Source organism: Jatropha curcas, chromosome 3, assembly GCF_041381405.1.
Source record: "Jatropha curcas cultivar XTBG-Jc1 chromosome 3, XTBG_Jcur_1.0, whole genome shotgun sequence".
Lineage (NCBI taxonomy): Eukaryota > Viridiplantae > Streptophyta > Magnoliopsida > Malpighiales > Euphorbiaceae > Jatropha > Jatropha curcas.
Window position 1 is genome coordinate 27,846,819 of NC_143153.1, and position 26,260 is coordinate 27,873,078.

At 32.7% G+C, this 26,260-nt stretch overlaps 1 protein-coding gene, 1 long non-coding RNA gene and 2 pseudogenes across 2 annotated transcripts; 3 read left to right on the top strand and 1 right to left on the bottom strand.

Annotated features, from left to right (window-relative positions):
- The first annotated feature begins 1,075 nt into the window (after nt 1-1,075).
- Nucleotides 1,076-12,414, top strand: LOC119369956 (uncharacterized). Its single transcript, XR_016320022.1, has 3 exons — nt 1,076-1,577; nt 2,223-2,305; nt 11,984-12,414. It is a non-coding gene; the product is annotated as an uncharacterized LOC119369956 (long non-coding RNA).
- Nucleotides 4,593-5,844, top strand: LOC149497836 (transcription factor bHLH147 pseudogene; annotated as a pseudogene).
- On the bottom strand, nt 8,938-13,239 carry LOC119369954 (ABC transporter G family member 1-like). The gene is made up of 8 exons (XM_089719004.1): nt 12,797-13,239; nt 12,459-12,538; nt 11,052-11,516; nt 10,861-10,947; nt 10,531-10,656; nt 10,211-10,405; nt 10,034-10,120; nt 8,938-9,942 (listed from the first exon to the last, which is right to left on the bottom strand). Exons 1-8 carry the CDS (start codon nt 13,200-13,202, stop codon nt 9,316-9,318), a joined length of 2,073 nt encoding a protein of 690 aa, XP_089575130.1. The 5' UTR covers nt 13,203-13,239; the 3' UTR covers nt 8,938-9,315.
- A 595-nt stretch (nt 13,240-13,834) lies between these two features.
- LOC149497837 (transcription factor bHLH147-like) lies at nt 13,835-22,940 on the top strand (annotated as a pseudogene).
- The last annotated feature ends 3,320 nt before the right edge of the window (nt 22,941-26,260 follow it).

The window sequence follows — 26,260 nt, forward strand, 5'->3', positions numbered from 1 at the left end:
GAGGGAGGGGACACCAAGGCTGCTAGATATCAAAGAGAAAATTCAAAACAAGAAAGGGGACACCTTGGCTGCTAGAGATCAAGCCAAATCTATAGGGAATATTGGAAACAAGACAAATAGGTAGGCGTGGCCAGTGCATTGGAGTGTTAGATTGAAATTTCCTAAATGTGGTCCTTCAACTGCGTGTTCGGATCTGATTTTAGTTCCATCTGCCTCTGGTTTAGATTTATTAACCAACCGTTTTGATTACGATTTTTTACGATACAATTATTTTTCTAAAAAAAAATAAAAATTTGATTCTAAAGTTATGTCTTTCTTTTGAAGAAAATAACGGGAATTTTAAAAAGTATTAGTAAATTTTTATTTTAAATGACTTTTAGAATACTCATATTCATTTAAGAACTAAAATTAATTAATTAATTTTAAAAAAAATACAAAATAATCAAATAAATTATCGTTTTATTTGTTTAAAAGTTATTCATTAAATAAATTGTTAGAAAATTTTGAAAAATGCTTCAATTAATATAATTTTGAACTGAGTAAAAAATTTGAAAGGAAAAAAAAATGTTAAACTCCCATTTGTATCGAACGATATAATTTTAGATTAAATGCTTCACTTTTTTTACCATTTTATTTTTTAGATTTTTAAATTTGTAAGTAAAATGTATTTTAAAAATTTTTTTGAATAAAGTGTATTGTGTAGTAAAAAATTATTAAGACTTTTGGGTTGTATAAAATAGACTAAGTGATTATAAAATTTGAAAATAAAAATAGAAAATTTTTTTTTTCAACCAGATTGTAACTGTCTGAAATAACCCGAATTTTTATTTTTAAAGATTTTACCTTTAAATTTAATAAACTGACAGCGTGGAAAATGTATGTAAATATTTAAATGCAAATTAATAAGTTGTACAATGATAAACCGAACTGAAAACCAGCTGAAAAATCGAAAACCAAATGGAAATCGAGATTTGGGCTGAATCGAATCGGAATCGGACCGAATCAACCCGAACCATCTAGAAACTCTTTCTTTTTATCTCTTGCGCCTAACCCATTTTCCCACACCCACCCTTTACTCTGCGCCTCCAGCCACCCACCGGTACTGCCACCACCGCGCCACCTCCTCCTCCCTCTCTTCTTCTTCTTCTTCTTTTCTTTTCTTTTCTTTCTTTTTCTTTCCTTTTCTTTCCTCTCTTGCGCTTGCGTCTGAGTCCGTTCTGCACTGTGACTGGCGAAGCCTGAAGCAGCAGCGGCGACACCAGCTAGGCCGGACTTCCTCGCGCGCCACCTTGTTGCAGTTCGACGTCGCAGCAGCTCCGCCAGTGGTTCTACTTCATCCTCGGCCAGATCGCGCGGCGCCACCTCCACCAGATCGCATCACCGCCTTGATCTGTCGCGCCACTGCCTGCAATCGCTCTAGCGTGCCTCCGACCACCAGAGATGGGTCTGATCTGTCGCCGCCTCCGCCTCTCTGCCACTGCCAGTCGGATTCCTCTGCCTGCAGTTCCAGTGCGCATCCAGCACGCGTAAATTCCCGATCTAGCGAAATTCGATAAGAAAAAAAAAATTATATTTGGGTATGAATCAATTTTTGCTAATTCTCAGAAATTAATAAATTTTGGTCAATTAATTTTAGTAATCTCAGTTAAATTAATTTTAATAATTTTGGGTTAATTAATTTAATTTAAATTAGATATTGATTAATCAAAAACATTTGGTTAGTTAAAATTAAATTCAGTATTAAATAAATTATTAGAAAAATTTTGATAACAATCAATTTGTGGAATTGAATAAAAATAAACAAATAAGATATTGTTGCTGTGGAAACTATGGAGGATGGGAATAAATGACTGGATTGATTGCCCGATTGATGGGCTGAGTTAATTGTTGGTTAGTTAAATTTTAGAGGAGGTGCCGCTGAAATTTCGATAGGAATTAGATTATTTTTAGAACTTTAATATGTAGTACGACTACGATTATTATCGTTAGTAATATTATATTATCAATCATATTATTCTTATTAATATAATAATATTACTAATATTATCGTTATTATGGAACATTAAATTACTAACGACACATATGAAAGAGATAAACAAATAAACCAATAAATAAGAGTACCGAATTTATATAGTTTAATAAATTAAATATTGACTTTAATTATTTAGCGAATGAGGATTTAATTTCTTGAATTATAATTTTTCTTTAAATTTTCCTTCTAGATGCTTACGAAGTTCCAGAACATCAAAACAAAAGTCGAGAGCGGCAGTAATAAAGATAGTCCTTTAAAGGACAATAAAGAACTGTGAGTAGTGTTAGATAATTCGCCTCATTCGTTTGCATTCATGCATTCACGGCTAAATGTTATCATGCATTATTGCCATATTGCGATGCATTATTTGTTGATATTAAATATTACTTGATTATCTGTGAATGTGATATTGTTGTGCCTTGTTTGTGTGGAATTGGGATAAAGTGGGTCACCATGGGTTTGTGAGACTGTTACTGTTATATGGATCCTGATACTGATTCCTGTTAGCCGGGTAAATGGGAGATCGGCGCCCCCGTGTGCACCTACTGTTACTGTTACTGTTAACCACAGGTTGGCTTCTTTATTTGGGCGTACCGGATAATCTAGGTTGTTTGATCGCAGCCCGCAGGGTGACCTCCTGTTGTGAGCGCCTGATGATCTAGATTTGATGGAGACGACCGGGTTGCCTCCTGCTGGTATAAAAAAAAAAAAAAAAAAAAGAGAGAATGGAAAAACAATGAGAGGGCTGGTCAAGTGAGGATTAGACCGGTCGGCCAGAATAGGGGATCGGCTCCCTGGTGCACACGTGAGAGGATGGGCCATGTGGGAGGACGGCTCATCGGGGGTTTCGGTGACTCTACTGACTAATTTCCACGTGATATGATTATATGAAGGTGATAATAATTGTGATTGCTGTTGTATTGCCATTTGTGTGACCAACTGTATGTTCATAAAATTAATCGGCGACCAGGTAAACATATTTTTAACATCTGTGTGATTGTGTGGGGTGAGAGGGTTATCTAACCCTACTCATTGAGTTTGGCGCTCACCCCTGCCTACCTATTTTTTTTTTTCACGTAATAGAAGAAAAATCCTATGGAGTTGAGACATTAATTATAAAAGACTTTAATGATAGAAATGACGATGTAAATGTAAAGGTAGAGTTCCGCAATTGTATTCCAGTTGGGTTGTAAATGAATAATTAAAGTCCATATTAAATATACTAACTGTATTGGTGATACATAATTGAAATAAATTATTGGGCCTGCATCCACAGTTATGAATAGGAAATGAAGTTTGCATAATCTAGGCTTACTACGGGCTTCAGGGGCCTTAAGCCCATCCAGGTCTTAGTGCCGGTCCGGTCCATGGAAATGGGTCGTGACACCGTCATTAACCTCTGATTCTTAGCCGGTTCAAATTCATAGTGTAACATTCATATGAATCTTAGTTGGTTCCAGTTTAAAACTTTGAACCGATAATTTCAGTCTGATTTCAATTCATCTAAATATGATTTGATTTCAGTTCGATTACAATTTGAACCAAACCAGTGGTAGTGCCTACAAGTAGCTTTCCCACTTGTTTGGCAAATTGGATTCTAAAATTTATTGGGTGGTCCAATCTATCAACCCTTATTGGAAAATTATTGCGTGCTGCAATCTATCAACCCTATTGGATAATTGACAACAATAGCTTTCACCGCATTAAAAATTGCTTGTTAAATTTACAGAATAGTAAGAGTTATGGAATGTGATATTTTTATTTACTATTGTGTCCCAAAATATATTGGTTTAAGACTTTTGCATAATGATTAAGAAATCAATCAATTCTCTTAGATTATAAGAAAACCAAGGGTAATTTGACTAAATTATCCTTGATCTCTTAACTGCTAGTTACTTGTGAAAGTATTTATTGCATCTAATGTAAATAAGGGTAATATTGAAAAATATCATTTATTACTTTTTAAAATACTCAAAATAACTTATATTTTAGGACAAAATAATCACTCAAAAATGACTTATATTTTGAGGGAACATCATTATTATTTTGTCGCTGAGATTTGATGAAATTATTTAAGTAGTCATTACATTTTAGATGAATATCCAAAGCCTGCATCTGTCAATATAAATAGTTTCTCAGTTCAATTTTGAGGGGTTTTCCTATTAAGTCATAAAGAAAGGACGAAAATTACCTTGGACAATATGAAATCTACATACCCATCCTCTCCCTTTCCTTTCCTGTATCTTCTATCCCTTCAAAGAAAGCTAATTTTCCAATATTCAGAATGAGATTCAAAACCAACAAAATCAAAGGAATTCGCAGAAAATCAAAGGAATATATATTTACTTTATTTATTAAAGGAAAATACTGAATTAAGTCTAGCCAGAAGTCCAAAGCCATGAGTTGACAAACAAAAGAAATTTAATTTCCTCTCAAAAGAACGATATATATTGGACTACATTTTGTGTTTATTTCTTAAAATTCTAAGATTTTGGTTCCTCCGTTTTGAACTTCTATCTCATGGTTATGGTTTTACACCTTCTGTTTTTTTGGAGGTCAAATGCATATTCTGAACCTTGTACTTTTCCAAAAAAATCTTGTGGTCCCTTATACTTTATCGGGTCCTATAAGGTACCTCTATTTATTTTTTTTGTATTTAGTAGGTACCTCGCCACGCTGAAACTGTGTGTAAGTATCCACGAGAGTGTGAAGAGAATGAAAGTTTGTTTAATTGCCATGTTGTCACCTCTTTCCGTTCCTCCTCAGTAACCAACCCAAATTCTGATCGCTCAAAAAGGTAAAAAAAGAAGATATCGCAAGCGCAATCCAAGGAGAATTAAATTTAAGGCCACGCTAAATGGAAAACAGAAGCTTAGCAATAATTTTATTCCAATAAACTCCTCCAAGCTTTGAGTCAAGTTTGTCTGAGTCTCTCTTCACCTTCGGCACCTCGTCAAGGTTGGGCCGTTAGAGAAGTCGTTGATAGAGCCCTTGTTGTCGCTGCAAAGGGGAGAACAAGGTGGAGTCGAGCTATTTTAACTAGCTGAATCAAGCTCAAGTTCGAGAAGCAACACAAGAGGCAAAGAGTGGCAGCGACTATTGTTTCGGTGGCTGGTACAGGGAGTAGCCGATCGAAGAAGCCGAGAGTTAGTGTTTTGAGGTTGAAGGGAAGAGTTTACTAGCTGTGCAAAGGAAAGTGCGTGTTCTAGGCAGATTGGTTCCCGGTTGCCGGAAACAACCATTGCTGGTTATCCTAATCTTGAATAACATTAATAACTCATTTTCTGATTTTCTCGATTTTCTAGTTTAGCTTTCTTTTTCTAGTAGATCAAGTTCTGCTCTTCTAAATTAAAATGCTTTTAGGAAGCAAGAAGGTTTGTTCTTTCTTGCTCCCAATTTGATGGGTTTTGGAAGCAGAATAGGAAGACAGAAGAGGAGGGAGGAGGAGATGAAGTGTATGATGTGGCGTATGATGTGTTTCTCTCTCTCTCTCTGACATGTCATTATATTTTTGCCAGGCAAGGGAATTTGAGTTGCACTCGCTTCATTTGCCAGGGTATGTACCTATTAAATACGAAAAAAAATAAATAGAGATACCTTATAGGAGCCTCGCAAATATAAAGGGCCACAAGATTTTTTTTTAAAAAAATATAATGTCCAAAATATACATTTGGCCGTTTTTTAGGTTATCTCTTTTGGGAAATATGTTTTATTATCGATCTTACTGTAGAGGAACTTTGATTGTTTTCTCAAATGAGTATTATTCGCACAAGTATATAATTTTAATCAATAGGTTAATTTATAATTACTTATTTTTTATGACATATGTTGCATATTGTCGTTGTTTGTTATTTACTCATTGTTTATACTATTTCTTATATAATATTAAGTATTGGTTATAATCTTTCTTTTATATTGACAAGATTTTTATAATATCACTAGTCAAGTGCCACAGCGATGCGCGGATGGTAATATTTTTGTTATTATTCCTATTACTCTCCAATACTCACCTAAGTAATCAATAAAAAAAAAAAAAAAAAAGATAAATAAAGTGTCTAAATTTCATTACGTTTTATTTTGAATTCAGAAAAAAATTTCATATTTATTTGTATTTATAGATCTAGCACTCTCCATAATAAAGCAAAAGGAATACTTGTTAATTATTTATTCTTTGAGTCTAAATCCAATTGCACCATATGTGAACCAATATATCAAGGGCATCGATTCTACCAAATGAGATAAATGATGATGAATAACTGATGCATTATTTCATTAACGTTTGGGAATCTAAATTCCAATTTTAGAAGAAAACTAAATAAAAAGATATAGAAAAAAGGTTGACAACCCAAATTTAAACATGCCAAAGGTCCAATTCATTCACAAACATAGTAAATAAATAGATAAAAACTCAAAACTAATCAAATGAAATTAAACCAATAATCATGAAAGATCCATCATTATTTTTAAAAAGAATAAGATTTAAGAGAAATGAATAGAAAGCAACAAATTCACAAATATTATAAAAATTAATAATACAAAAAAAGAAAAGAGATATTATTGCCTGATTTCTTTCATTAAAAGAAAAGTATTACTTGGGTAATTTTTGTAAACCAAGAAAATCACCAAATTTGATGCAACTATAAATAATGTGGCGTGTTTAAAAACTTCAATCATAGATTGTAATAGCAGCTTCTATTATTTTTCCTCTACCGTATTATTATTGGTTTCTGGTGGCTTTCTCTCACAGAGGGGGAAAGAGAGAGAGAAAATGGAGGAATTATTTATTTTTATGGTCAATCTTTACATTACACTATTTTTGCATGCTCTATTCATGAACTATTCATTCACATCTAAAGCAAACGCTATGGTAAAATTGATTATCAAAAATAAAAATAAAGAGCCGTTTCAAACGTAAATTCCCCGCTTTGTATTGATAAATGATAATAATTATTGATAGTCATATAATAAAATAATAAATTAAAAATGTAAAAAGAAAAAAATAAATAACACTTCAAAGTTTAGTTTTGTGCCATGTCAACTTTGAAGGTTTTATATATATATATATATATATATATTTATAAAGATAAATAGATAGACAGTAGACATTCTAAATCTAAGCATTAAATTATGAGTTAAAAGTCAAATATGTATATTTTTTAAAAGGAACCTTAAAAAAAATACACACACAAATCATTGAGAATTAAGCTATACTCTATAGAGTCGATCAAATATATAGTAATACCCTAAATCCAAAAGAATAATTAATATTTATAATATTTGGTTATGTATTTACAAAAATTACAGATTATTGAACCATTTGACAAAGAATTTAAAAAAGAAAATAAACAAATCAGAAAAAAATTATATTACATTATTGAACAAAAAATTGCCACTTTTAATTAATCTATGAATTTTCATTCGTGCGACTTTGCCTGCAAATAAAAAAGAAATAATCGTATAATATGTCTTATATAATAAATAAAAAATAAATTTAAAAAAAATAAAAAAAAAAGAAAAGAGAAGTGCAAAAAATAACAAAATTACTTTTTTTAAAGAAAGAGGATTTAAGAGCACATAAGCGTCCAACTATTTAAAAAGCAACATGAAAATAATCAAAACCTAATGAATATTAAAACTACTTTTACTAAAGAATGAGTTTATTACTTTGCCTTCTCTATCATTAATTTTATAATTATATATAATTGTTGGAATTGCAATGATTAGTGAGGAATGAATCATGGTAGTGGGTATTGTATTTTTTTTTAAATCATCGGTATTCGGATTCTATTAGTAGGGATTCTTTAATTCGGTTCGAAGTTTAATCACAGTTTTCACCTTTCTCTAAAGATGAGTTTAGTGGGTATTGTATCTTTAATGCCATGGAAAGAAATAATGATGGATAAATTGGTGCCCTTTAAAATGTATATTCTGATTTTGGAGTCACGGGGTGGAATTTAGGAGTTGAGCAATGATATCTTAGGAGCTTCTTCATGCTTTCAATTATAAGGTTTTGATGCTTTAAGTTTACTTAATCAATCATCATCTAATCTTTCATTTTGGAACAAAAATAGGCGAGAAAAATAAATAATAATTGCAAATATTGCTTATTAGTTGTATTATATTCCAAATATTATAATTTAATTGAATTAAAAAAAATCTCTTTTTATTTTCTTTTGTTTTTCCAAAAATTGTTTGAATCTTGAATCTTTCTTTTTCTTTAAAATTTCAATCTTGATTAATTATTTATTTTATTTGTCTTTTTTTTTTCTATGTTTGTGTAGATTAATGTATTATTAACAAATTAAAAGTAAAACCCTATAAAGCTTTTTCTTTAATTTTTTTTATTGAAAAATATAGATAATAAAATATTCTTTAATTTAATTAATTACATTTTATCTGAATTTTTCATTTTTTTATATATTTGATAAAATTAATTGTTTTAATAGATATCATATATTTAACTAAGATTTCATTGAATATTAAAAGGTGTAACATTTCATAATCCACTTCCTAAATACTAATATAAATCATAGATTACCAAACAATATAAACATTAGAGTTTTTAAAACGTTAAACGCTAAATTAAAAGTGGTTGCTAAAAATAACTAAAGAAAGTAAAATTTCATGATCATCTCCTTTATTAACGTATTTTCTCTATATAGTGATAGGAAGAATTACACTTATTAAGGTAATCATAGCAAGTGAAATGTTTTAATTCCAATGAATTAATATTCTTACTATTAATAAATTAAACAAATTAAATGGCTTTCTTAAGGGATTATAAAAGTGCAAATGTAACACTTATTTGTAGACGGTGACAATAACAAATTGTATCTATCCAAATTCACATTTATTCTAAAATTCCAACGATTCAAATCCTAACAGATTAATCTGCCCAATCAAAAATAAAAAATCTTTAACCTAATATAAATTAATAAAAATATAAAATGGTCAAAGGCGAATTGAAAGCTAAGCAATGGTAATTCAAATTTTTTATTTCAAAGTTACTTTTTAATATAAAAAGAAAATCAATATTATAATATCACAACAAATTATACATTTTGCAACAACTTATTTATATTATTATACAATCAACTTAATTTAATTTTTATTATTCATTTTCTCCTGTTGCATATTCATAAATTATATACACTACTAAGGTGACCTGAAACTAACTTGGAAATGAAATGAAATTAGTCTCGTACAAAAAGTGTGAAAATACTTAAAAAAAAAAAAAAAAAAAGGGAAACCCTATTAGTATTCTTAGAGATCTATCTCCACTGTCAAGAACGAGCACTAACAAAAGCTTTGATGATAGGCTTATGCTTCTCAACTAATTTTATGATACCCAAAAACATAAGACGATAAAGAATCACCATTCCAAATAAAATATTAAGATCAATCCATTTCGAGTAACCCATTTCTACTTGCCAAAAGCTTGTTAAAATTTCTTCACCACTAACAGTAGCTGGCCCGCCAACTTTATCATTAGGAAATGTCAATCCTTCAAACTCATTCTTATAAAATCCTTGATTTGCATACTTATGAAATGCAATATAGTACATTGGATATCTCCAGAAAGGCTTAGGAAGATCCTCAGGTAACCGAAAGAACCCTCCATTTAACATCATCACTCCTTGAATTCCAGTGCCTGTTATAATCCCCATCAAGAAATCTGGTACTATACTCGCAACAATCATCATCAAGCTCTCAACGAGTATCATGCATATGAAGAGTAATAATGCGAAGTAGACAAAGAGATCTATGCTCTTCTGAAGGCCAACCAAGTAATAAGCTATAGCTCCAGGGATTAAGGAGATCATAAATAGATATGGAAGGGAAGAAAATGTATTTCCAATGACGAAAGCACCAACACCATAATGCCCGTTTAATCTTTCTCGTCCAAATATCTGGTTTTTAGTAAAGAAAAAAAAAATCAAATCATAATGCTGGCGCGCGCGAAGCCAGGATTTAAATTTGAGGTGGAGAAATGAGAATTACCTTCATATCTTCGACAAAAGAAGGGAATCCACCAATTGCCATGAAAGTCAAGAATGCAGCAACGAACATAAGCATTGAGCCTCTAGCCTGAAAATTCAGTACAGTAGTGGATGTAATTAAAACTATGATGCTCTTGAATTTGAAGCATTAAGCAGTTATGTAATATGTAATATATACCTGAATTGAACCATATGTGAAGCCTATATCATGGAAGATTGTCCCTACACATAGACACAGTGCAATATAGATTGCAAGGCGAAGCCAGTAATAGCCTAAGTCACGATACATGTTAATGAAGGACCTCTTCGTAAGAAAAACGCATTGTGTAATGAAGCTTGCTTGGCTTCCTTTCTTCCCCAATAGTTCTCCATTCTTCAATACCAAGAAAATAGAATATTAAGTGAAGTTTTATGTCATTAAATCCCTTTTGAACAGCATTTTTCAACCATTTAAATTGACAGCTCTATATATTCATAAATATGTGTGTGTGTGTGTACCTTTTTCGATATATGAGCCACTTGATGTTGAACATCCTGGTAAATCTCTGATGATTTATATGACTTGATAAGAATATTAATAACATCCTCTGTGCTTCTGGAACCGCGAAGCCCTTGTTCAATGTCCTTATCATAAATATAAAAATTTAGTTAAATGTAAGTTTTTTCTAAATGACGGAGAGGACTTGAACCAGGGTTTTTACATTTGCACTCTTAGGCTAAACCTATATTACTACATATCAATTGTTTATCTAAAATGAAGAGGATAATATTCAAGAGAAGAATATTCCATATATTTGTGTTGTTTATCTGAAATTAAAATTTATTTACCACATCGAAGTCCTTGTTTATGGTCCTAAGGTAGTGATCTGATGGGTTCCTGAGAGTAGGGCAAGGGAAGCCATTTGAGGAGAAAAACTGCAACGAAATGAAATTTTATATAATTAATTAATTAATTAATTTCTTGAAAAAACAAACTATATCCTTAAAAAAAAAAAAAATCAAAACTATATATATAATACCTGTTCTGCCATTGTAACGGGACCAAAATAGACTGTCCTACCGGAAGACAGTAAGCAAAGATTATGAAATAGCTCAAAAACTTCAGTACTAGGTTGATGGATCGATGCAATAACGGTCCTTCCATCTTGCTTAGCAAGTTTTACAATACGGTTCATGACATGATAAGAGGCTGCGCTATCAAGTCCACTCGTTGGCTCATCAAGAAACAGAAGCTTCGGGCGAGTCAAGATTTCAATGCAAATGCTAACTCTTCTCTTTTGTCCACCACTAAGGCCTTTTGAGCTCCAACCTCCAATTCTAGTGTTAACTGAGTCTTGTAAACCCATTTCTCTTATTGTCGTTTCAGCCCTTTCCTTCTTTTCAGATTTTGACATGGAATTTGGTAGTTGAAGCTGTGCTGAGTAATATACAGCTTCTTTTACTGTTAAGGTTGACATTAGAGTGTCGTCTTGAGTAACGTATGCCTGAACCATCACAAACCAGAGTTACGAGGCACCAGTAAATATTAGTATATTTATTTGGTTAATTTAGTTTAGACTAAATATTAGTATATTTATTTGGTTAATTTAGTTTAGACATAAGTTTTAAACTCGAGACTTTTCAGCTTAAAATTGATACTGGTAATTAATAATTGTAAAGTAAAAATTTATCTAAACTCAGTTCATGGTTCCATTTATAAACCAAACCAAACTAATTAAATTAAAAATTCTTATTGAAATGAGGTATTTCTTAGAAAGCGGAGTACACATATTATACATTTATCACCCGTGATGATAAAATAAATAAATAAAAAATCAAGTCCAATTTTTTAAAAGTTGCAATTAAACTCAATAAGAAAGCAGCCGTTGTCCATTATCTATATGTATATATTTCATAGATTTATTTCTACGACTGCTATCTATCTGTCTTGACATGTTGGTTCAATTTGCAGGGAACCAAGAACTACTATCTATTTATCTGTTTGGATCGCAATGGATGATGGGGGGCTTTACCTGTATTAATTACTTGAGTTAATATGCATTTATTAAAATATTTAAGGAGGGTGAAGGTTATTTTTATGCTTATAAAGAGCCACTCAAATTGTAAAACATGTTTGAATTTAGCAGAATTGGTAGAAAAATACTGACAGAAAAGGGTATATATAAAATTGCAAAATCTCGAAACGAGGTTGTTCTTGTTATCAAAAGAGTGAAAAAAATGGAAGTATATAGTTCATATAATATTATTAACTCCAGGCCCATTCAATCAATTTCATACTTCTATTTTTCTTAGAGTCAAAATTAAGGACTGGATGTATTTTTTTGACGTTTATATTAAAAATTGTGATTTGCCAGCAAAAATCATTAGTTTTTCAATATGCTGGAATAATATTTTTAAATTTTAATTATTTGAGTAATTTTTCTTACCGATGTTCCAAAGGCAAGGGTCTCCTGACGACCATTGACTAGGATTTTCCCACTCTGTTTTACATTTGAGGTTAACCTCCCTGCAATAAGTTCTCCTCATTAGCTTCTAAATTGGCAACAACAAAATAACATTAGTAGTACGTAACAAAAACTAATTAATTGTAAATGACAAAAAAGTACTTCCACCGGGTATAAACAAATATAATCTTTTTTCTTTTCTAATTTATATATATGAATACAATCTTAGTTCGAACGTGTATATTTATCAAAATATGAAAAAAAGAATCAGCGTAATATATATATATATATATATATATAAAGAAATGAGCATTACATACCGGCCAATGCATCGAGAAGAGTTGACTTTCCACAGCCTGAAGGTCCCATAATAGCCAACACCTCTCCTGGCTGAGCATATCCAGTTAAACCTTGCAAAATTGGCCGGCGGCCATTTCTCCGGTCACCTGCTACCGTAACCCACAAATCGCTCCATGTCAAGAAAATACCCTTTTGGTGAATATCACCTTTTAAGTTCCCAACAGCTGGTTCCATCTCAATACTTAGAGATGGTGGCTTGTAACTATTACACTTAAAACTAAATGGAAATATTGATTCCTCGTTAAGTGAATGATTGCAGTCTTCATCTTCCTCAGGATTTATGCTCTGTGCCTCTAACTTATCGTCTTCAATTCTCGCCGGGCTTGGATTTGGTGTCCATATGGGAACTATAGTTTTAGAATCCATCTCGCTAGTAATATTTTTAGAGCAGAAGATGTTTTAGAGATATTGAGCTTTCAGGTCATGTTTTCAATATTTATAGCCTGCGAGTATTGGAAAGTAAAATGCAAGCTGGCCAAATTCTGTCAAGTTTTTAAAAAATTTTAAAAGACAAAAATAAAGATGCCGTTATAAGAGGGAGGGGACACCAAGGCCGCTAGATATCAAGTCAAATCTATCTGGAAAATTCAAAACAAGACAAATAGGTTGGCATGGCCCGTGCATGGAAGTGTAGATTCAAAATTTTCAAAACGTGGTCCTTGAACTTCTTGTTCTGATCTGATTCGGCTCCAGCGGGCTGTGGTTAATATGAACGGACGGTTCTGATCACAATTTCTGAACGATATAATTATTTTTTTAAAAAAATAAAAATTTAATTATAAATTTGTCCTTTTTTTGCAGAAAGTAACGGAAATTTTAAAGAAAAAGTATTTGTAAATTTTATTTTAAATAATTTTTAAAATACTCATACTCATACTCATGTAAGAACTAAAATTAATTGATTAATTTTACAAAAAAAATACAAAATAATCAAATAATTATCATTTTATTTATTCTAAAAGTTATTAATTAAATAAATTGGTAGAAAATTTTGAAAAATGCTTCAACAGTGTAATTTTGAATTGAGTAAAAAATTTAAAAGGAAAAAAAACATTAAACTCCCGTTTGTATCGAACAATATAATTTTAAACTAAATATTTCACTTTTTTTTTACCATTTTACTTTTTAGATTTTTAAATTTGTAAGTAAAGTGTATTTAAAAAAAATTTTGAGTAAAGTGTATCGTGTAGTAAAAAATTATTAAGACTTTTAGGTTGTATAAAATAGACTAAGTAATTATAAATTTTGAAAATAAAAATAGAAAATTTTTATTTCAACCAAATTGTAACCGTCGTTAACCTCTGATTCTTAGCCGGTTCAAATTCATATTGTAACATTCATATGAACTTTAGTTGGTTCCAAACTTTGAACTGAGAATTTCAGTCTGATTTCAATTCATCTAAGTATGATTTGAATTTGGTTTGATTTTAATTTGAATCAAACCAGTGGTCATGCCTACAAATAGCTTTCCCACTTGTTTGGCAAATTAGATTCTAAAATTTATTGGGTGGTGCAATCTATCAACCCTATTGGAAAATTATTGCGTGGTGCAATCTATCAACCCTATTGGATAATTGACAACAATAGCTTTCCACGCATTAAAAATTGCTTGTTAAATTCACAGAATAGTAAGAGTTATGGAACGGGATATTTTTATCTACTCTCTATGTCCCAAAATATAATTCGTTTAAGGCTTTTTTATAATGATTAAAAAAAAATCAAGTTCTCTAGATTATAACAAAACTAAGGGTAAATTGACTAAATTATCCTTTATCTCTTAACTAATAGTTATTAGTGAAAGTATTTATTGCATCTAATGTAAATAAGAGTAACATTGAAAAAAATATTATTTATTACTTTTTAAAACACTCAAAATGACTTATATTTTAGGATAAAATAATCACTTAAAAACGACTTATATTTTGAGAGAAAATAATTATTTTGTTCCTAAAATTTGACGAAATTATTTAAGGGACGAATATCCAAAGCCTGCATCTGTCAATATAAATAGTTACCCATTTCATTTTTGAGAGGTTTTCCTATTAAGTCATAAAGAAAGGACAAAAATTCCCCTGGACAATATGAAATCTACATAGCCATCCTCTCCCTTTCCTTTCCTGTATGGCCCCTCTCTTCTATCCCTTCAAAGCAAGCTAATTTTCCAATATTCGGAATGAGATTCAAAACCAACAAAATCAAAGGAATTCGTTGAAAATCAAAGGAATATTTACTTTATTTGTTAGGAAAATACTGAATTAAGTCTAGCCAGAAGTCCAAAGCCATGAGTTGACAGACAAAAGAAATTTAATTTCCTCTCAAAAGAACGATATCTATTGGACTACTTTTTGTGTTTATTTCTTAAAATTCGAAGATTTTGGTTCCTCAGTTTTGAACTTCTATTTCATGGTTATGGTTTTACACCTTTTGTTTTTTTGGAGCCAAATGCATATTTTGAACCTATTACTTTTTCAAAAAAATCTTGTAGTCCTTTATACTTTATGGGGACCCTATAAGATACCTCTATTTATTTTTTTCGTATTTAGTAGGTATCTCACCACGCTGAAACCGGTGCGTGAGTATCCACACAAGTGTGAAGAGAATGAAAGCTTGTTTAATTGCCATGTTGTGACCTCTTTCCATTCTCCTCTTCAGTAACCAACCCAAACTTTGATCGCTCAAAAAGGAAAAAGAAGAAGAAATCACAAGCACAATCCAAGGAGAATCAAACTCAATGCCACGCTAAATGGAAAACAGAAGCTTAGCAACAATTTTATTCCAATAACTCCTCCAAGCTTTGAGCTAAGTTCGTCTAAGTCTCTCTTCCCCTTCGGCTCCTCATCAAGGTTGGGCCATTAGAGAAGCCGCTGATAGAGCCCTTACTATTGCCGCTAAGGGGAGAATAAGGTGAAGTCAAGCTATTTTGACTAGCCGAATCAAGCTCAAGTTCAGGAAGCAACACAAGAGGCAGAGAGTGGCAGCGACTACTGTTTCAGCGGTTGGTACCAGGAGCATGTTATGGAAATTGAGCTTTTTCCATAAAAAAAAAAACAATTTGTGGATTACTGTACTGAGTAATTACACTAGGTAAATTCCCAGATAAGTGGAGGAGTCACAAATGGTCTCACTTAAAATCCACTTGCCTTAGACTAAATTCTTGTCGTTTGACAGAATTTACCTAGACATGTAATTAATCAGATAATAATCACCAAAAATATTTTGCTCAACAAATAGCTATTAAATAAATAAAGACAAAAGCAATAAATAAGAGAGAACACCAAAACTTTAACGAGGTTCGGCCAATTTTGCCTACGTCCTCGGACACTACTAAATTTATATTTCACTAAAGACATATACAAATTGAGAGAGGAGAGAAACTTGTCTAACCCACTAAGTATTGGAAGACAAGTTTTGGGATGTATAAAACTTAAGGAGCTAGGCTCCTTTTATAGCCAAACAACTCCCCACTCCCTTCCCTTTTTTTCGATGTGGGATTTGCAAGCCACCTAACCAACAATCTCCACCTTGCCGAAAATCCCACCAATGCAAACTTCTGCTCTCTCTTACAAAGTTGTAATTTCTTCAAATGTGCTTGGCAGTGCCAAGCTTCAATTTTTAACAATATTAATCAAGTCCAAACAGTGTTTGAACTTGACAGCTGTCACCACTTTTGTCAACATATCAACAGGATTCTCAGCAGTCTGAATCTTCTGGAGTTGAATCTGTCCTTCCTCCAGAATTTCTCTGACAAAATGAAATCGAACGTCGATATGCTTTGTCCTTGCATGATAAACTTGGTTCTTTGCCAAGTGAATAGCTCTTTGACTATCGCAATGTACAACAATGTTGTTTTGCCCAATTCCCAATTCATCAAGCAATCGTTGAAGCCAAATTGCCTCCTTAACAGCTTCTGTAACTGCCATATACTCTGCCTCTGTTGTAGACAAAGCCACTGTTGACTATAAAGTAGACTTCCAACTAACTGGTGCTTTTGTAAGAGTAAACACATAACCAGTAGTTGATCGACGTTTATCTATATCATCGGCATAATCAGAATCACAGTATCCGACTATGCGTTGACCACTATTCCTATCCTGCTCAAAAATCAATCCAACATCCACGGTGTTCAAAAGATACCGTAGAATCCATTTCACAGCTTGCCAATGATCCTTGCCAGGATCATGCATGTACCTGCTCACAACTCCAACTGCCTGTGAAATATCTGGTCTTGTACACAACATAGCATACATCAAGCTACCCACAACATTTGCATAGGGAACTTTAGACATGTATTCCCGTTCTGCATCATTTTTTGGTGACTGAGCTGCACTAAGTTTGAAATGAGGAGCAAGAGGTGTACTAACAGGTTTGGATTTGTCATCCATACCAAAACGCTTTAGTATCTTTTTCAGATATTGCTTCTAATTCAGACAAAGTCTCCTCAATTTCCTATCTCTGTAATTTCCATACCGAGAATCCTTTTTACTTCGCCCAGATCTTTCATTTCAAATTCTTGATTTAACTGATTCTTCAAATTCTCAAATTCTTGTTTATTCTTTGAAGCTATCAGCATATCATCAACATACAAAAGAAGATAAATGAAAGAGCCATCTTGTAGCTGGCGCAAATACTTACAATGATCGTATTTGCTTCTTGTGTACTTCTGCCTTTGCATAAACTTATTAAATCGCTTGTACCACTGCCTCGGAGATTGCTTCAATCCATAAAGTGATTTTTCAAGTTTGCATACCATATTTTCCTTTCCAACAACCTTGAATCCTTTTGGCTGAGTCATATAGATTTCCTCTACCAGATCTCTATGTAAAAATGCAGTTTTTACATCCAATTGAACTAGTTCCAAATCAAACTGTGCTACCAAGGTAACAAAAACCGAATGGAGGAATGTTTTACAACTGGAGAAAACACTTCATTATAATCAATTCCCTCCGTCTGAGCGTAGCCTTTAGCTACCAACCTTGCCTTATAGTGAACACTGTCTCTATTAGGAAATCCATCTTTCTTTGCATATACCCATTTGCATCCTATTGCCTTCTTTCCCTTTGGTGGATCAACTAAGTTCCACGTCTGATTCTTGTAAAGGGACTTCATTTCATCTTCTATAGCGTTTCTCCACTTTACTTCTTCTGAACTTTTGACAGCTTCATTAAAAGTGGATGGAATGCTATCATCTGCAATTGGAGATGCATAGGCCACCATATCATCAAAACGAGCAGGCTTTCTTATAACTCTTCTTGGCCTATCAAGTGCAATTAACTCAAGTTGCTGTGGAGGTTCTTGGAGTTGAACCTCATCTTCATCTGAACCTCCTTCTACCTCAGGAGTTTCTGTAGGTTCAGTACTTGCCACTGGGATTTTTCTATCAAACTCCACCTGTTTGGGAGTATCCTCCACCTGTTGTGGAGTACCATCTGACTGCTCTACTATCACCTTTTTTAACATGGTAAATTCATCAAAAGTGACATCTCTGCTAAAGATTATTTTCTTTGATTCTGTACACCATAGTCGATAGCCTTTAACACCGGTGCTTATCCCTATGAAAATGACTTTCTTAGCTCTTAAATCTAGCTTCGATTCCTTGACATGATAATATGCAGTGGAACCAAATACACGTAAGGAATCATAATCATTTGCAGGTTCTCCACACCATACCTCTATAGGTGTTTTGCCACCAATAGCAGTTGATGGTAATCGATTAATGAGATGGCACGCATATGAAAAAACCTCAGCCCAAAATTTCTTGTCTAATCTAGCATTAGACATCATACACGGAACTTTCTCCAACAATGTTCGGTTCATGTGTTCTGCCACCCCATTCTGCTGTGGTGTATTTCTAACTGTGAAGTGCCGAACAATGCCTTCATCTGCGCAGACTTTATCAAAAGCATCATTTTGTACTCTCCTCCATTATCTGTTCGGAGACATTTGATGCGTCTACTAGTCTGAGTTTCCACCAATTTTTTCCATTAGAGGAAAACTCCTAACACTTCATCTTTTGACTTCAAAGTATACACCCAAACCCTTCGAGAGCAATCATCAACAAAGGTCACATAATAATGTTTGCCACCCAAAGAAGCCGTTGTAGAGGGTCCCCATACATCAGAGTGAACATAGTCCAAAATACCCTTGTAGTATGGATTCCGGTGCCAAATTTCACTCTTGATTGCTTTCCTTTGGTGCAATGCTCGCAGAAGCCGTTGTAGAATTACTTGCAGCCTATTGTTATTCAGTCTCTACTTGAGTGATATTGTAGATAAGTTATCAGAATTTTGATGTGTATAGGAGAAGGGAGTTCAAAGAGTGTAGAGAAAAAAAGCTAGAACAGAGCTCACGCGTTTTTGGAGTAAAGGTTTGATATCTCTTGATTTTTATTATTGTCTTTGCATGAGAATTTGTGTGGTGTGTTGCTATTGAGACAATATATTGCTTCATGTTGGAGAATGGTAGTGGTGAGAAAACAGGGGAGGTATTGAGTTTATGTTGAAAACAGGGGAGGACTTCATCTTGATTTTGACCCCATTTAATGAGGGAATTAGGAAGTGTCATAGAAGAGTTATTTGTTCCTCTATGTGTTAGCTTTGCATGGGTTTTTGAATCACCCAAATTGGATTTGTATATTGAGAGATATGACCAAAAGAGTGCAGACTGCGCAGGCTGGAAACGCGTCGCGACCTGGCACTGCGTAGGCTGGAAGCACGTCGCGCGCTCGCGACTTTGCACTGTGCGCGCGTGACTTCCACTTCAAACTCTCTGACTCTCAATTGGCACATTACGCGCTCGCAACTCTCAAGTGCGCGCTCGCGAAGTTGGCCCTTGGGCTGGAAGCACTCGCGACTTGCATTGCGCGCTCGCGTAGTTGGCATGAAAACTCACTGGCTCTCATTTGGCACACTACGCGCTCGCGACTTTCAAGTACGCGATCGCGACTTGTGCCTGAGAACACACTGTCTCTTATTTTCTGCATCTCGCGCTCGCAACTTCCATAGGCGCGCTCGCGACTTGGCTTTTCCTGCATTTTTGGACTTTCTTTTTCTATGTAATTAGGTTCTTTGCTCAACTTGTATGCATCCAATCATTTCAAAACAAAAAGACAACATTAGAACATGTATCAAAACAACATCCAAGCATGCAAATGATGTGAAATCATATGAACATTATAATTTATGAAGTGATGAACTATTACTATGATGTTGTGTTATACATTTGACATACCAACATTATGCTCCATTGAGGTTAAGTAGAAACCATGTCGATAAGGCCATGTCGCGACATAGGATAGCAGATCTGCGCCTCATACAGTTTGTTACTCCGGCTACAGGCCGTTGAGTGGATATGATTATATGGGCCATAGCAGCCAAGTATACAGTATTCATCCAGTTTATACAGTTTTCTTATCACCTCGGTTTCGCTATAACCTTATGGAGCCATACAGATTTCATGAATCATATAGCATAATAAACAGCAAGTATCATGCTATATGTGCTTATATGTTTAATTATCCAGATGCGTTTACATGGTTATTTCTATACATGTATGTGCTTTATTATTTCTTGTTATGTTGAGATATCCACTGAGCTTTATTTGCTCAGCGAGTTACCTGTTTAACTCGCAGGTTTTGAGACTAGTCCATAGAGAGTCAGCTTACAACTGCTGCAGCTCATCTGTAGAAGACTCGGTCTTCAGGGTAGATACTCATGTTATCCTTTTTATGGCATGTACAGGGCACACAGTTGGGCCCAATCCATTTTGTAAACAGTATCATGTCTTGTAAATATTATATACATTATGATGTCAGCATGTCAGGACATACAGTCAACCAGTTTGTAGCGTCTCGTCTCGGTTTATTCGGGTTTACGGGTGGACCGGGAAGGGATGTTACAAATAATCCCTGATCTGACAATCTTTTCAAGGATTTTTCACTCGCATGTCCCAAACGCCTATGCCACAATCTGGTTGTTTCTAATTCTTTGTCATCACTAGAAACAACTGTTGCTGTCGATCCAATGATTGTATTACCCTAATAGTAATACAAATTATTCCTTCTCCGAACTCCTTTCATCACCACAAGTGCACCAGAGATGACTTTCATCATTCTATCTTTCGCAATTATAGTGAGTCCTTTTGATTCTAGGACTCCAACTGGAATGAGATTTTTTGTCAAACTTGGTACATATCGAACATCAGTCAGGATCCTGATTGACCCATCATGATTCTTCAAACGGATTGAACCAATCCCTTCTGTGAAGCAAGGAACATTATTTGCCGTATAGACAACTTCATTTTCATGTTCTTTAAAGTCAAAAAACCAGTCCTGATGGGGACTCATATGGTGACTGCATGCAGAGTCTAGCAGCCATACCTCACCAGAACTTGTCAAATTTGCTAATGAATTGTCTATAGATGCCATGATAACTAAGGAGAAGTCTGAGTCTTCATCATCACACTCAGCTATGTTTGAATTAATAACAGCGCCTTTGGCTTTCAGCTTTGGACAATCTTTCTTCCATGACCTTTCTCACGACAAAAGGCACACTCATCTTTTTCAACTCTGATTTTTGAACGGGATCTACTTTTCTTTCCCCCTTTCTTTTGGCTTCGTGAACGGCCTCTAACCACCAGAGCTTCTACTTCAGTTGCCTTTTCCTTCTTTTCTATTTTTCTCAGTTCATGGCTATAAAGATCAGCACAAACTTCACTGAAAGTCACATCTTTATTCCCATAGATTAGAGTCGTTGTAAGATGCTCAAATTCATCAGGAAGAGATGCTAGCAACATCACTGCCAAATATTCGTCTCCAAATATCACATCCAAATTAAACAAATCACCCACCAACTGATTAAATTTTTCGATGTGTTCATTCATAGTGGTACCAGGAACATAATCGAAGCGATACAATTTCTTCTTCATGAAGAGTTTATTCTGATTGTTTTTCTTCAAAAATTTCTCCTCCAATCCTTTCACAATTTGTTTGCACAAGTTTCTTTCGAGAAAGCATATTTTTGCTCTCTAGAAGGACACGACCGAATTGTACCACCTGCCAGATGATTGATGGTCTTCCATTCACTCTACTCCATCTCGTTTGGTTTCTCTTCTTCAACAGCAGCATCTAGACCTTGCTGAAAGAGAGCGTTTAGAACTTCACTTTGCCACATGCCGAAATGACCGGTGCCATCGAAAATCTCCACTGTAAATCTTGCATTTGATACAACATTTCTTACGAAGGTTGATGCTGTAGCAGGTGTGGTATTTTTCTTTCCGTCTGCCATTTCTGCTTTAAATATTTAATAATTATAAAATCAATTTTCAAAATGCGGAACACAACCAAGGAACCTTTTTTATGTGGCAGATCATACTATGCTGCAACCACAGTGAATACTTAGTAACCAGGCTCTGATACCAATTGTTGTGGAAATTGAGCTTTTTCCACACAAAAAAAAAAATTGTGAATTACTGTACTGAGTAATTACACCAGGTAAATTTCCAGATAAGTGGAGGAGTCATAAATGGTCTCACTTAAAATTCACTTGCCTTAAACTAAATTCGTGTCGTTTGACAGAATTTACCTAGACATGTAATTAATCAGATAATAATCACCAAAAATATTTTGCTCAACAAATAGCTATTAAATAAATAAAGACAAAAGCGATAAATAAGAGAGAACACCAAAACTTTAACGAGGTTTGGCCAATTTTGCCTACGTCCTCAGACACTACTAAATTTATATTTCACTAAAGAAATATACAAATTGAGAGAGGAGAGAAACTTGTCTAACCCACTAAGTATTGGAAGACAAGTTTTGGGATGTATAAAACTTAAGGAGCTAGGCTCCTTTTATGGCCAAACAACTCCCCACTCCCTTCCCTTTTTTTTCGATGTGGGATTTGCAAGCCACCTAACCAACAGAGCAGTCAATCGAAGAAGCCGAGAGTCAGTGTTTTGAGGTTGAAAGGGAAGAGTTTACCGGCTGTGCAAAGGAAAGTGCGTGTTCTAGGCAGGTTGGTTCCCGGTTGCCGGAAACAACCATTGCTGGTTATTCTAATCTTGAATAACAATAACCCATTTTCTGATTTTCTTGATTTTCTAGTTTAGCTTTCTTTTTCTAGTAGATCAAGTTCTGCTCTTCTTCGATTTTGTATTCTAAAGGTAATTAAAGTAAATTAAAATACTTTTAAAAAGCACGAAGGTTTGTTTTTTCTTGCTCCCAATTTGATGGGTTTTGGAAGTAGAAGAGGAAGACAGAAGAGGAAGGAGGAGGAGATGAAGTGTATGATGTGGCATATGATGTGTTTCTCTCTCTCTGATATGTCATTATATTTTTGCCAGGTAAGGAAATTTGAATTACACACGCTTTATTTGCCGGGATATGTATCTATTAAATACAAAAAAAATAAATAGAGGTATCTTATAGGACCCGTGCAAATGTAAGGGATCAAAGGAGTTTTTTGGAAAAATATAAGGTCTAAAATATACATTTGGCCATTTTTTAGGTTACCTCTTTTGGGAAATATGTTTTATTATCGATCTTGCTGTAGAGGAACTTTGATTGTTTTCTCAAATGAGCATTATTCGTACAAGTATATAGTTTTCATCAATAGGTTAATTTATAATTACTATTTTTTTATGACATATGTTGCATATTGTTTTTGTTTGTTATTTACTCATTGTTTATACTATTTTTTTATATAATATTAAGTGTTGGTTATAATTTTTCTCTTATATTGACTAGATTTTTATAATATCACTAGTCATGTGTCCGCGCAATGCGTGGATTGTAATATTTTTGTTACCATTCCTATTACTCTCCAATACTCACCTAACTAATTAATTAAAAAAAAGATAAATAAAGTGTCTAAATTTCATTACGTTTTATTTTGAATTCAGAAAAAAAATTTCATATTTATTTGTAATCATAGATCTAGCACTCCCATAATAAAGCAAAAGGAATACTTGTTAATTATTTATTCTTTGAGTCTAAATCCGATTGCACCATATAGGAACCAATATATTAAGGGCATCGATTCTACCAAATGAGACAAATGATGATGATGAATAACTGGTGCATTATTTCATTAACGTTTGGGAATCTAAATTCCAATTTTAGAAGAAAACTAAATAAAAAGATACAGAAAAAAGGTTGACAACCCAAATTTAAACATGCCAAAGGTCCAATTCATTCACAAACATAGTAAATAAATAGATAAAAACTCAAAACTAATCAAATGAAATTAAACCAATAATCATGAAAGATCCATCATTATTTTTAAAAAGAATAAGATTTAAGAGAAATCAATAGAAAGCAACAAATTCTCAAATATTATAAAAATTAATAATACAAAAAAAGAAAAGAGATATTTTTACCTGATTTCTTTCATTAAAAGAAAAGTATTACTTGGGTAATTTTTGTAAACCAAGAAAATCACCAAATTTGGTGCAACTATAAATAATGTGGCGTGTTTAAAAACTTCAATCATAGATTGTGATAGCAGCTTCTATTATTTTTCCTCTACCGTATTGTTATTGGTTTCCGGTGGCTTTCTCTCCCAGAGGAGGAAAAAGAGAGAAGAAATAGAGAAATTATTTATTTTTATGGCCAATCTTTACGTCACACTATTTTTACATGCTCTATTCATGAACTGTTCATTCACATTTAAGGCAAATGCTACAGTGAATTGATTATCAAAAATAAAAACAGTGGGCCGTTACAAATATAAATTCCCACTTTGTATTAATAAATGATAATAATTGATAGTTATATAATAAAACAATAAATTAAAAATGTAAAAAGAAAAAAAAATAAATAACACTTCAAAGTTTAGTTTTGTGCCATGTCAACTTTGAAGGTTTTTTTTTTTTTATATATATATTTATATAGATAAATACATAGACAGTAGACAATCTAAATCTAAGCTTTTTAATCTGTATAAAATTTTTAATCTGTATAGATGGCTCGATTATAAAGTAGATGCTGATTTAGCTTTTGGTCATATCATCAAAATAGAGCATTAAATTATGAGCTAAAAGTCAAATATGTATATTTTTTAAAAGGAACCTTAAAAAAAATACACACACAGATCATTGAGAATTAAGATATACTCTCAATAAAGTCGATCAAATATATAGTAGTACCCTAAATCCAAAAGAATAATTAATATTTATAATATTTGGTTATGTATTTACAAAAATTACAGATTATTTAACCATTTGACAAAGAAATTAAAAAAGAAAATAAACAAATCAGAAAAAATTATATTACATTATTGAACAAAAAATTGCCACTTTTAATTAATCTATGAATTTTCATTCCTGCGACTTTGCCTGCAAATAAAAAAGAAATAATAGTATAACATGTCTTATATAATAAATAAAAAATAAATTTAAAAACAAAATGTAGTGTGGGACACCATTGCCCTATAAGAAAGGAGAATTGAATGAGTTATACGTTGTCGTTGCGCACGACGGAAAAAAAAAAAAACGTCGTAGTTTGCTAGTTCCCTTGCTACGAAGTCCATATTCCAGAACACTCGAGACTTCCCAACGGTTAGGCTAAAATCTTAGTTCTAAACTTGCCTATACGCGGTTGAAAACTAATTATAATAGAAATTCTTTTAATAAATTTTTTTTTTCTCTGAGAATAATAAAAGTATCATCATTTCAATAAAAATGTATTTTTCATTAATTTGATTTATAAATAAATTCACAAATTGAATTTATAAATTTAATTTAGATAAATCAGTCCCAAAATTTTATGGCTAAAAAATTATTATCAACTTTAGAGTTTTAAACTTGATTTGGAAAGAGAAAAAGAGAAATAAGGAAAGAAAATAATAAGAAATCTTCAATTTTCTTTTCGGCTATTTCGATATAGTAAAGAAAAGAAAGTTTATTTTCCTTTAGAAAGAACAAAATTATAAAACATTGAAAGTTAACTTTTTTTTTTTAACAAAAAATTATTGAAAATTGACAATTATGATATATAAATAATGAGTATTTAAGAAAGAATTAAAATTTATTATTTAATTGGGTCTTCAAGTAATTTAATAAATTACTCTTTTTTTTATTCATAATTTTCTCTCAAAATTAGATAAATATAAAACATATGGTCTCTAGCGATAAATAAGTAAAATTTTTACTACATTCAATATTTTCCTCTCATTTCCCAAGCATAGGAAAATAAATTTCCTTAGATATTTTTCATAGTTAGTACCCTCCATTCAAAAAAATTAATCTTATCGAAAAGTTTAAAGACTTTGAGAAACCTATCATATTATTTATTTTGTAATTTTTAATAATAACCTTATACTTTAGGGTCGATGGATCTAAATTTTTAATAATATTTTTAAAGACCTATCATGCTCTTATGTTTATCTAAAGCAAAGATCGATAACTTAAAGGATGATAGATGTTTAAAA

Excerpts from the sequence above, each read along its gene's own strand:
- LOC119369954 (XM_089719004.1), bottom strand. The coding sequence starts at position 13,202 with ATGGATTCTAAAACTATAGTTCCCATATGGACACCAAATCCAAGCCCG. Across the intron at positions 10,657-10,860 it reads TAAACAAGGACTTCGATGTG|GACATTGAACAAGGGCTTCG; the intron begins GTAAATAAATTT and ends ATTTATGATAAG. Across the intron at positions 10,406-10,530 it reads TGGCTCATATATCGAAAAAG|AATGGAGAACTATTGGGGAA; the intron begins GTACACACACAC and ends TTGGTATTGAAG.